The 12,500-nt window shown below is 45.7% G+C and overlaps 1 protein-coding gene across 1 annotated transcript in view; it reads right to left on the reverse strand.

Annotated features, from left to right (window-relative positions):
* Positions 1-12,500, reverse strand: part of arhgap40 (Rho GTPase activating protein 40) — a gene marked incomplete at both ends in the record, with an annotated part of 88,754 nt that overhangs the window by 880 nt on the left and 75,374 nt on the right. Inside the window, 3 exons of the mRNA XM_084441357.1 lie at positions 401-552; positions 9,978-10,121; positions 11,150-11,356. Of these exons, the coding sequence (XP_084297483.1) occupies positions 401-552; positions 9,978-10,121; positions 11,150-11,356 (503 nt within the window). The remainder of the gene's footprint in view (positions 1-400; positions 553-9,977; positions 10,122-11,149; positions 11,357-12,500) is intronic.

The following is a 12,500-nucleotide window of genomic DNA, read 5'->3' on the forward strand; positions in this document are numbered from 1 at the left end:
GTATGTGTGTGTGTGTGTCTGTAGCTGTGTGTGAGTGTGTGTGGGGGTGTGTGTGTGTGCGTGTGTGTCTGTGTGTGTGTATGTCTCTGTGTATGTGTGTGCGTGTGTGAATGTGTTCGTGTGCGTCTGTGTGTGTGTGTGTGTGTTTACAGTATGTAGCTGTGTATTTGTGTGTGTGTGTGTCTCTCTGTGTGTGTGTGTGTGTGTGGGGGGGTGTGCATGTGTGTATATGAGTGTGTGTCTCTGTGTGCGTCTCTCTGTGTGTGTGTGCACGTGTGTGTGTTTGTGTGTCTCTGTGTGTATGTGTGTGTGTGCATGTGTGTGTGTTTGTGTGTGTCTCTGTGTGTATGTATGTGTGTGTGTGTCTGTGTGTGTGTGTGTGTGTGTGTGTGTGCTGTACCTCCGCAGCAGTCCCTTGCTGTTGTTGGGGTTGCAGAGGAACTGCTGGTGGAACTGGGTGAGCAGGTCGGAGGCGCGGGAGCTGGTGCTCACCTGGACCTCCATACTGCTGCTCTGATCAGCACCAACCTGGATCTTCACAGTCCGACACGGCTGAGAGGGGGGAGAGAGAGAGAGAGAGGGAGAGAGGGAGAGGGAGGAGAGAGAGAGAGGGAGGAGAGAGAGAGGGAGAGAGAGGGAGAGGGAGGAGAGAGAGAGAGAGAGAGAGAGAGAGAGAGAGAGAGGGAGAGAGAGTGAGAGGGAGGAGAGAGAGAGAGGGAGATAGGGAGGGAGTAGAGAGAGGGTCAATACAGCACTTAGTCCAGCCAAACTTCTCTGAACAGGTCCATCCCATTACCTCCTCACTCTGAACTGGGATGGACGGACGGACAAGTAGACAGACAGACGGATAGACAGATAGATGGATATGAATTATAACGGAGGTGCCGCTGCGCACTACTGAAATGTTTAATGTGGGAACGCAATCACAAACAAATGTCAAACAGCGCTGTGAATAATATCAACTAAAAAACTGATCAACTGAATGAACTTAAACGAACACTTGTGTGTAGACCAAAAGGAAAGAGATCGTGTACATGGCCCGTGCTAAACAAAACAGCTGTGATAAAAGTGATGTAAAAGTAACAATGACGGAACAAAGCGCAAAGACTGCTGCCGAAGCAGAGGAGTTATTAAAATCACTCATTGCAACCCGCAGAGGAAAAATGGGAGTTTGCACCAGAAAAATGAATGAAATTAAAACTTTGCAGGAAGGAAATGCTGCTGATCAATTACATAATGTTTGGACGGTTCTCGAATCATTCAATCGAGCCATCAAAGAATTCAATGATGCGCATCAATCTGTGCAAGCGCTCTTATCAGAGGATGAGAAGGCCATAGATCAGGGGTGGCCAACCCGCGGCTCTTTGCCCGTCAATGTGCGGCTCCTCCATCCATCCCCCCAAAAAAGTTGGCTTGCGGCTCTTCCATCCTTTCATAAAAAAATAAATTCATTCATTCCATAAGAACGTTTCTCTCTCTCTAGTTTCGCTGTGCATTTCTTCCCGCCCATTTTAGTTTATTGCAGATTTGTCATAAAATCATGATTCGTTTCGCTAGTGAGGAAGTCGCGTGAGAACCACTTCAAACCAATCATATAGGTAGCAAATCACCTTGGTAACAAAATTATTAGGTGCGTTTACATGGACAGTTTGAATCGGTTTCAGATAGGTTTGGAAGACCAAACCGATTGAAAATATGTCATATAAACACCTCAATCCGACTGAAATGCCCCAACCCGATTGAAATTCCAATCGCTTTCAAGGAGGTAGTTTAAACCTTTTCGAAACCGTTTGGTCCGTCATGTATACTACCTTGAAACGGATTGATGCTGCGTTCTGCGTTCATTTTGCGCATGTTCAAGACTTGACTAATCAAGGCATGCTCGACAGTTCCGTAGTCAGCTGTTTGTAACCATCGTAACGCAATCACTCACGGCTGCGTGCGCGTTCGAAACATTTGTTTCGTTGTCGCATGTAAACATCCAACCAGTTTACTTTGTATCCCATGTATACGCTCAAGCTGAAATCAGCTTGAAATCAACCAGATTGAAAAATATTTGTCATGTAAACGCACCTATTGTAAACAAAATAATTTGCTTTGCGTGGGTCATTCTCTTTTACGACAAAAGCTAACGTAGCCTAGGCTACTGTACACAACCAAAGAATGGCTGGAAAGAAATGCGCAGCTAAAAGAAAATATGAAGACGAACACAGGACATTTTTTACCCGAGTGGGAAGAGTAATTTTTTCTTCATAGAACGTAATGGTAAGCCATTCTGTCTGATATGCCAGACATCATTGGGACATTTCAAAGCCTCAAATCTCGAGCCCAGTCCAGTCCAGCCCAACCCAGCCCAGCCTAACCCAGTCCAGCCCAGCCTAACCCAGCCCAGTCCAGTCCAGCCCAGCCTAACCCAGCCCAGTTCAGCCTAACCCAGCCCAGTCCAGTCTAACCCAGTCCAGCCCAGCCTAACCCAGCCCAGTCCAGCCTAACCCAACAATAATGTTTTTCTTCTTATTTTAGACTGGGGTGCCTTGGGATTTTAAGTACTTATGAAGGGTGCGGTGACTGAAAAAAAGGTTGAGAAACTCATGGTATATATGGTGTGGCTCTGGGTGGTACCACAGTCATTTTTGTGGCTCTTAGTCTCTGACTGGTTGGCCAACCCTGCCATAGATCAAGTGGAATGGTATGAGCCCAGAATGACAAATTTCCAATACTTTATTAAGGACATTAAAACATGGAAAATTCAGTTGGATCAATTGGAACAAGCAAAGGTTTCACCCCTGGACAGCATTTCTAATGCATCTCACAAATCCAGAAGGTCTAAGGATGGATCAAAGGCCTCGACTAAGGCCTCCACAGTCTCCTCTGCATGCAAGAAAGCAGAGGCTGAGAAAGCAGCTCTGGTGGCCCGTGCAGCAGCACTGCAGAACAAACATGCTCTGAAACTCCAGGAGGTGGAACTGAAAACCAAAATGGAAAGAATGGAGCTGGAAACTGATATAGCAGCATCAGCTGCCAGAATAAAAGTCCTTCAAAGTTTCGATATGGAGGATGACGATCAATCTCAAGGAGATGGCATGAACGCGTATCTGGATGATCATCAACTGCGGTCCTTTAATGTCTGCAGCAAAATGCTGCAGATGTTTTACAGCTCCGTGGTGGCCGGCGCCCTCTTGTACGGCGTTGTTTGCTGGGGAGGAGCAATCAAGGACAAGGAGGCGGGCCGGCTCACTAAGGTGATCAAAAAAGCCGGCTCGGTCCTCGGTCTGCAGTTGGACTCACTGGTGGAGGTGGCTGAGAGGAGGACCCTGAAGAAGGTTCTATCAATCATGGACAACCCACAGCACCCACTACACCAGTCACTGATGGCACACAGGAGCACTCTCACTTTCAGTAACAGACTCACCACCATGCACTGCAGAACAGAACGCTTGAGGAAGTCCTTCCTCCCAACAGCCATTAGACTATTCAACTCTACACAATCTGGGCGTGGCCACAGGGACTGCACTTATTAATAACGCACCATTATGACACTATGGCTTTTAACTGGAGATCACTTGGGGTACAACACATCCATTGTTTTTAACAACGTACATGTCTGATGTTTTTGGTCTGTCCTTATCTTGTATGTTTCTATATGTGTATTGTTGTCTTGTGTTGTTTTTATGGCTGTTTTATGAGCTACGTGGCATTTGAATTTCCTTCGGGATAAATAAAGTGAATCAAATCAAATCAAAATCAAATCATAAGTCCAAGACCACAGATAATGTGGAACCTGAAATGTCGGTGTTGGAGTTTGTGGAAATAACTGCTGTTCCTAAAACACCATTACAAAGGGATTTAGACCACCACAATCCTCAGGTATCTACTGGAAGGCCCAGTCAATCCAGAACTCACGATCAATCTAGAGCTCACCGTCAGTCCAGAGCTCACGATCAATCTAGGGCTCACAGTCAGTCCAGAGTGAACAATATGGACACTAATTCAACTACAGGCACTGGTGACATCACCACTGGCACATGGAGGCAGAGTGATATTGCTGACCTCATCATCATGCAGCAGAAACTAGCCTTACTCCCGGCTAGGGAGATCACTGTGTTTGACGGTGACCCTCTAACCTACCAATCACCAACCTACCCTCATCCGCTTAATTGAGTATTTGGTTGAAGACAAGACTAATAGCAGTCATGACAGGCTCTACTTTCTTGAGCAGTACACCTCTGGCCAGCCAGGGACCTTGTACGCAGCTGCCTGCACATGGACGCACAGAAAGGCTATGTTGAAGCCAAACGGCTACTAGCTAAACACTTTGGAAATGAAGTCAAAGTCACAAGCGCGTACTTGGAGAAGGCATTAAATTGGACAACCATCAAAGCGGATGACGGGAAAGGACTGCATACTTATGCACTTTATCTAAGAGGATGTTATAATGCGATGCAGGATTTGGAGTATATGGATGAGCTTGACATTCCCTCCAATCTAAGGCTGATGACATCTAGGCTTCCCTACAAGTTACGGGAAAGATGGAGAGCAGCAGCGTATGACACATTGCAGAGAACCAACAGGAGGGCTAGATTCCAGCATCTCGTGGAATTCATGGAGAGACAAGCTGAAATCCTTTTGGACCCATTATTTGGGGATATACAACAACAAGATCCCCTCTCCGGCAGAAAGGTGGTCCCAAAGACCAGGACAGCTGACCTTAAACAGCAGACAAAACCACTAAAGAGTAGAGGGAGCAGCTTCGCTACAACAGTAGCTGTAGTGACTGATGGTGACTCTGCAAGTCATTCATTCAAAAAACAGCAACAGCAGCAACAACAATGTAACACACCGGTTTCATGGGCTGCTACTGCCACATGTGTATTCTGTCAAGGCAAGCACACACTGATTGCCCAAAGTTCAAAACTCAGCCACACAAATCAAAAGTTGAGTTTCTTAAGGTGAACGGCAATTGCTTCGGATGTCTGACAAAGGGACATCTAAGTAAAGACTGTAAGAGGAAGCTGACATGTCAAAAGTGTCGAAGGAGGCACCCGACCATGCTGCACATTGAGAGGACAGAGACCTCAAGCCCGGAACCTCAACAAAAGGTTACTGCCGTTGAAACAAAGGAAACATCACTCAGCAGTGCTCTCGTTTCAGCTGGTGAAGCAACCAGGGCCAGCAAGGATTGTGCACTGGCGATTGTGCCAGTCCGGGTTAAGGTGGCTAAGGGAAATGATTTTGTCTTAGCCTATGCATTTCTTGATCCCGGCAGTTCAGCAACGTTCTGCACAGAGAACCTAATGAAGCGTCTGAATGCGAGAGGACGTAAAACAGATCCTGCTGCAAACAATGGGGCAGGAAAGACTGGTCAAGAGTTCTGAACTCACTGGTTTGGAGGTAGGCAATCTAGAGGGTGGTATGTACCTCGACCTACCAAGGGTTTACACCCAGGATAAGATCCCAGTCACAAAGGAGAAGATGCCCACCCAGAAGGATCTGAGAAGATGGCCGCATCTCAAAGGGATACAGTTAAATTAGATTAATGCAGATATTGAGCTTCTGATAGGAATCAATGTCCCTAAAGCGATGGAACCTTGGCGCATAATCAACAGCCAGAGGAATGGACCATATGCAGTCAAGACAGTATTGGGATGGGTGGTCAATGGTCCACTCAATTCTTGCACTGCTATGGAAGGGTCTGGACCTACGGCAGTGACGGCCAACCGCATATCAATTGCTGATCTGGGAGAGCTCCTCATCAGGCAATACAACCAGGACTTCTCTGAAAAGGAATACAAAGAGAAGAGTGAAATGTCGGTGGAGGATAAGAGGTTTATGGAAATCGCAACAAGCTCAGGATACCTCCAAGATGGTCACTACCACTTACCCTTACCTCTGTGGCGTGAGAAGGACATGGTCATGCCAGACAACCATGATATGGCAGAGCAGCTTACCATGAACCTACTGAGGAGGTTCAAGAAAGATGAGCGCTACGCAAGGGAGTATAAGGACTTCATGGTGGACATTATCAATAAAGGATATGGAGAGAAAGTGCCGCAGGAACAGTTAAACCGGAAAGACGGACAGGTATGGTATATACCTCATCACGGTGTCTATCATAAGCAGAAGGGCAAGCTTAGAGTAGTGTTTGACTGTACATCGACATACAAAGGCACCTCTCTTAACAAGGAACTCCTCCAAGGCCCTGACCTAGCAAACACCTTAATTGATGTCTTGCTCAGGTTCCGCCAGGAACACATTGCTATTATGGGAGATATAGAAGCGATGTTCTACCAGGTGCGAGTCCAGGACAAGCACAAGGACCTACTGAGATTCTTCTGGTGGCCAGGCGGTGGATATGGCACCATAAGTTACCTCAGATACACGAACAGTAAGGAAAAGGTCCACATTGCATTTGTTCTGGGAAAATCAAGAGTTACGCCACTCAAACAGATGACCATTCCCAGGCTGGAGCTTGCGGCTGCTACGCTTGCCGTTAGAGTAGACAGAATGCTGAGGAGGGAGCTCCAGCTGCAACTTAAAGACTCCACTTTCTGGACAGACAGTACATCTGTGCTGAAATACATCCACAACCAGACTAGGAGATTTCATACTTACGTGGCCAACAGAGTGGCAGTGATCCATGATCTCTCACAAGAAAACCAGTGGTGACATGTGACCACCAGAGAGAACCCGGCAGATGATGCTTCACGGGGATTGCATGTGGAACCATTCCTAAAGTTGAGATGGTTAAGAGGTCCCGAATTCCTGGAGAAAAGTGAAAATGAATGGCCAAAGACCCTGGAAAACGTGGGAGAAGTGCCTCTGGATGACCAGGAGGGAAGAAAGGACATCACTGTGAACAGCAAAGGCATACAGGAGGATCCAATCAGCAAACTAATCCAGCACTACTCATCATGGGACAGGCTGAAGAAAGCTGTTGCTTGGATATTGAAACTGAAAGGACAACTCCTACTGAGTCAGAAGAGGAAAACCCTCATGAAGACTGACCCAGGATCAGATCCAACACCAAGAGCAGAAGGTCTGTCTGTGGATGACATAAATGAGGCAAAAAAGGCCATCATTCAATTTGAACACTTCAAACAGGAACATGCCCTGTTGGAGACTGGGAGAGCAGTCAAAAGAAACAGCTCCATCTGTAAACTGGATCCTATTGTGGACCATGGCATTCTGAGAGTGGGAGGACGGAAAAGTAAAATGGCTATGCCAATGGAAGTAAAGAATCCTATTATCCTGCCCAAAGACTCTTACATTTCCAAACTAATCCTAAGACAAATCCACGGGCAGGTTGGACACTCAGGGAGAGGCCACATGCTGTCCAGATTACAACAGAAATTTTGGCTGCCTTGTGCAAACTCATCTGCCAGAAAGATCATCAGAAGCTGCGTTTTCTGCAGGCGCATGCAAGCCAAGGTTGGAGAGCAGAAGATGTCGGATCTTCCAGAGGATCGAGTCTCTCCAGATCTTCCACCCTTCACACATGTAGGTATAGATTACTTCGGACCGATTGAAGTGAAGCGAGGCCGTGCTCATGTGAAATGATGGGGAGTGATTTTCACTTGCTTGGTAAGCCGAGCCATCCATTTGGAAGTGGCAAGCTACTTGGACACTGACTCCTGCATCAATGCCCTGTGCCGATTCATAAGTCGTAGAGGACCCGTAACAAGCGTACGGATAACGGAACGAACTTTGTGGGAGCACAGAAAGAGCTCAGGGAGGCTCTGAAGGAATTGGATCACAAAAGCATTCAAGATGCACTGCTCAAGGATGAAGTCAGATGGACGTTCAACCCTCCCTCTGGAGCCCACCATGGTGGAGTTTGGGAAAGGCTGATCAGACTCGTAAAAAATATCTTGTATTCTGTCTTGAAGGAGCAAATGCTAGATGATGAGACATTGCAGACGGCTTTATGTGAGGTGGAGGCAATCATAAACGACAGACCAATAACAACTGCGTCGAGTGATCCTAACGATCTAGAGCCCCTCACTCCAAACCACCTACTCCAGCTGAAAGCCAAACCAATCATACCACCAGGATTATTCCATAAGGGAGACCTCTACTCACGGAGGAGATGGAAGCAAGCACAATTCCTGGCGGACCTCTTCTGGAGGAGATGGATTAGGGAATATCTCCCGCTCATGCAGCAAAGGAGCAAGTGGAATAACCCTAAACGCAACCTCAGTCCTGACGATCTTGTTGTCATAGTCGATGACACAGCACCCAGGAACTCGTGGCTCCTGGGCCGTGTAGTGAAGACCTTGCCAGGTAACAAAGGTCTTGTTCGGAGTGTGCTAGTGAAAACAAAAACTTACATTCTACAAAGACCTGTTGATAAGCTCTGTCTGCTCTTGGAAGCAGTTGACTGAGCTCGAGACTTCGAGAATCAACAGTCAACACACACACACACACACACACAAACACACACGCATATACCCATACCGTGACTGTTTTGCATCCGGCAGCTGGACTATTGCACCTTTGCACACACGAAAGACTTAAGCCTATTCAGGTGCTATGAACTTTGGAACTATTGACCTTTTTTCATGGACTATGGACTCTGAAACAATGATATAACGTTGAGGTATCATAATTGATGTATGTTGTTTGGCGAATTGCATGGTGTGGTGTACATTGTACAATTTATTGGTTTCTTGAATTATGGATTACTGGCTCCGTGGACTATAATATGAGTAATTGTTTTGCTATGGCATTACCAATTAGGGGCCGGAATGTTGGAGCCAGAATTAACTTTATATTGATTTGACCTGAGAAAAGAAAATGTGTAAGAAAAATAGATATATGGTTTATGGAATTATGAGGTCAGAATATAACAATTGAGATTATGGTATACTTTGCTACAGTATATTGCTATGTTTGCATGCAGTATGGTTTGCCATGGTTTATTCTATTCTATGCTTACCTGTAGGCCTCACCCCCCTGGGGATAGTATCTATAGCTATCTATTAATTGAGGTAAGGAAACGCCCCTGGGTGGGAATCCTAGTGAGACGGGGTGCGGAACAGCTTTCTGACCACGACACCACGACACGCTCAAACATTAGACAAAACTAGACTAAACTAAACCAATGCAAATCATGGAAATATAATTGTATTTTGTTTATTGGGACGAAGACCTGCGCTAAATATTTTGTTGTAGTTTTACGCATAATAAATGACATTTTTGTTGGAATTATAACCCTGGATCTCCGCGTTGCTCTATTGGAATTTTGGATTGTATACTTGCGTCATTAACCCCGCTCCCGCTTGGACAGTGGCTATTGGAAGGCAGTAGGCCTACACGTTTAAAGAATAAGCCACTATAGACAGATAGATGGATAGATGGATAGATGGATAGATAGATAGATAGATAGATAGATAGATAGATAGATAGATAGATAGATAGATAGATAGATAGATAGATAGATACTTGAATGATGGAAATCCGGATCAGGATCAGGTAGGTTTTTACACACACTTTGTTCGGGTCTGTCACCTGCTACATCTGGGGAGCCTCTGTATTAGAATACATCCACGTCTGCACACACAGACACAGACACACGCACACACACACACACACACACACAGACACACACACACACACAGACACACACACACAGACACACACACACACACACAGACACACACAGACACACACAGACACAGACACACACAGACACACACACACACACACACACAGACACACACACACACAGACACACAGACACACACAGACACACACAGACACACACAGACACACACACACACACACACAGACACACACACACAGACACACACACACACACACACACACACAGACACACACACACACAGACACAGACACACACACACACACACACACACACAGACACACACACACACACACACACACACACACACACACAGACACACACACACACACACAGACACACACACAGAAACACACACACACACACACACACACACCTCTGAGGAGTTCTTGTCAGGCTTGTCGCGGCTGTCGGTGTGGATCTTCCTCAGCAGGTTCTTGATGCGTCTGTCGTAGAACTGGTAGCGCCGGCTGCTGTTCTCGTTCAGCTTCCTCACCTGGCTCATCAGGAAGTTGGGGATCTGCCGAGGGAACCAGAGAGAACCGCTTCTAATAATAGAACAACCCTCTGAAGGTTCCCCATAGAACGCTAATGTTCCAGATGAAACCCTTTTCAACTCAGTACTGTTGAGAACCTCAAAAGGTTCTTTCGGACCTGGAATGTGTACTGTCCGGAACTTTACGGACCTGAAATGGTTCTACCTACAACCTTTTATCAGATTTTCTTCTATTGTTAAAATGGTTCTCTGTAGCAGGGGTTCCCAACCTTTCTTCCCCAGAGCCCCCCTAACTCTATACTCAGATAGCGAGTGACTAGGGCGACAGTGGTCGCTCTGGTTGCGTACATCGCATTGCCAGCTCCCTGGCAGCCAAGAGCTGCAGACGCTGGAGGGGCGGGTCATTCATGTGTCACTCACTTTATTGGAGATGTATTCTACTGCCATTCTGAGGTAACCTGCTCTGCTATTGGTTGCTGCTTCGGCGATGTTGTTGCTAATTTGCATAAAGTTGAACTCTGCCCAACTTCAAATCTACGCTCAGATCGCTGGTATCACGTTGCTCGCTGCCGCTGAGGCGCCCGTCGCCCTATGTCGCCAGCTTCCATTGAGAATGAATGGCAGCCGGCCGCTCTCGTCTCCCAAGTCCCTCGCTGTGTGAGTGCACAGTAACTTACACCTGATGGAATTTGCCTCCCCGCCTCAGTGTAGCAGTAATTGACATGATACATAGTCTTTGTTTGTTATTGTAGTGCCGTAAATACAAGGCTTATTAGCCCTTCATCAGATATGATCATGTATTTTGTTAAAATTGCTGGAACATGTCAATAATATGATTCTTTGACAAATATTTCTAACTAATATTAAGGCCTCAAATTGTCTTAGGCCTGGCGCCCCCCCTGCGCTCGCTGGCGCCAGCCTAAGGGGGGTCCGAAACCCAGGTTGGGAAACCCTGCTCTGTAGCACCTTTTAATGAGCATAGTATCCTCTCTATGTTCTGGTCCTGTTCCATAGCTCTCTGGTGGTCCAGTCTCCTCCGTCCTGGTACTGACCGTCCACAGCAGGTCCTGGTACCGGATCAGGAGCCTCATGATGTCGGCGGCCTTCTCCGCCTGGCCCTTCCCCGTGCCCTCGGCCAGCCGGCTGGGCAGGGCCTTGTGGAGGAACAGGTTGGGCGCCATGATGGTGGAGACGGCCCACAGGTTCATCCTGTTCCTCTGCTCACAGGACACCACCATACTGAGAAACTCCAGCAGAGCCTGGGGACCAGAGGAGAGGAGGAGGAGGATGAGGAGGAGAGGGGAGAGGAGGAGGAGAGGGGAGGATGAGGAAGAGAGGGGAGGATGAGGAGGAGAGGAGGTGGATGAGAGGATGAGGAGGATGAGGAGGAGAGGAGTAGGAGGAGAGGATGAGGAGGATGAGGAGAGGAGAGGGGGTGTGTGTGGGGGGGGGGGTACAGGTGGGGAGGAGAGGAGGGGGGGCAGGAGAGAGGAGGGAGGGTTGAGGAGGAGGAGGGGAGAAAGAAGGAGAAAATGAAGGATGAGGAGGGATGGAGGAGGAGAGGAAGCCATTTAAGATTCTTCTGGCAACATCAAAATGGTGTCAGGACCAGACACAGCACTCACAGTCAGACTGGAGGGGGGGGGGGGTGTCATGGTATACTATCTAAGTAGATATTACTTTTATATTACATACTATCTAAGTAGATATTACTTTTATATTACATACTATCTAAGTAGATATTACTTTTATATTACATACTATCTAAGTAGATATTACATTTATATTACATACTATCTAAACAGATATTACTTTTATATTACATACTATCTAAGTAGATATTACTTTTATATTACGTACTATCTAAGTGGATATTACTTTTATATTACATACTATCTAAGTAGATATTACTTTTATATTACATACTATCTAAGCAGATATTACTTTTATATTACATACTATCTAAGTAGATATTACTTTTATATTACATACTATCTAAGTAGATATTACTTTTATATTACATACTATCTAAGTAGATATTACTTTTATATTACGTACTTTCTAAGTAGATATTACTTTTATATTACGTACTAAGTAGATATTACTTTTATATTACGTACTAAGTAGATATTACTTTTATATTACATACTATCTAAGTAGATATTACTTTTATATTACGTAATAAGTAGATATTACTTTTATATTACTTACTATCTAAGTAGATATTACTTTTATATTACGTACTAAATAGATATTACTTTTATATTACTTACTAAATAGATATTACTTTTATATTACGTACTATCTAAGAGTCAAACCAACATGGAAGTGAAGTGAAACAATCTCTAACTAGATAAAGGCCGAGTACTGTATCTACCATGCTGTACACTGCCTGTGTAAAAG

This window comes from Borostomias antarcticus (assembly GCF_949987555.1).
Source record: "Borostomias antarcticus genome assembly, chromosome: 7".
NCBI lineage: Eukaryota > Metazoa > Chordata > Actinopteri > Stomiiformes > Stomiidae > Borostomias > Borostomias antarcticus.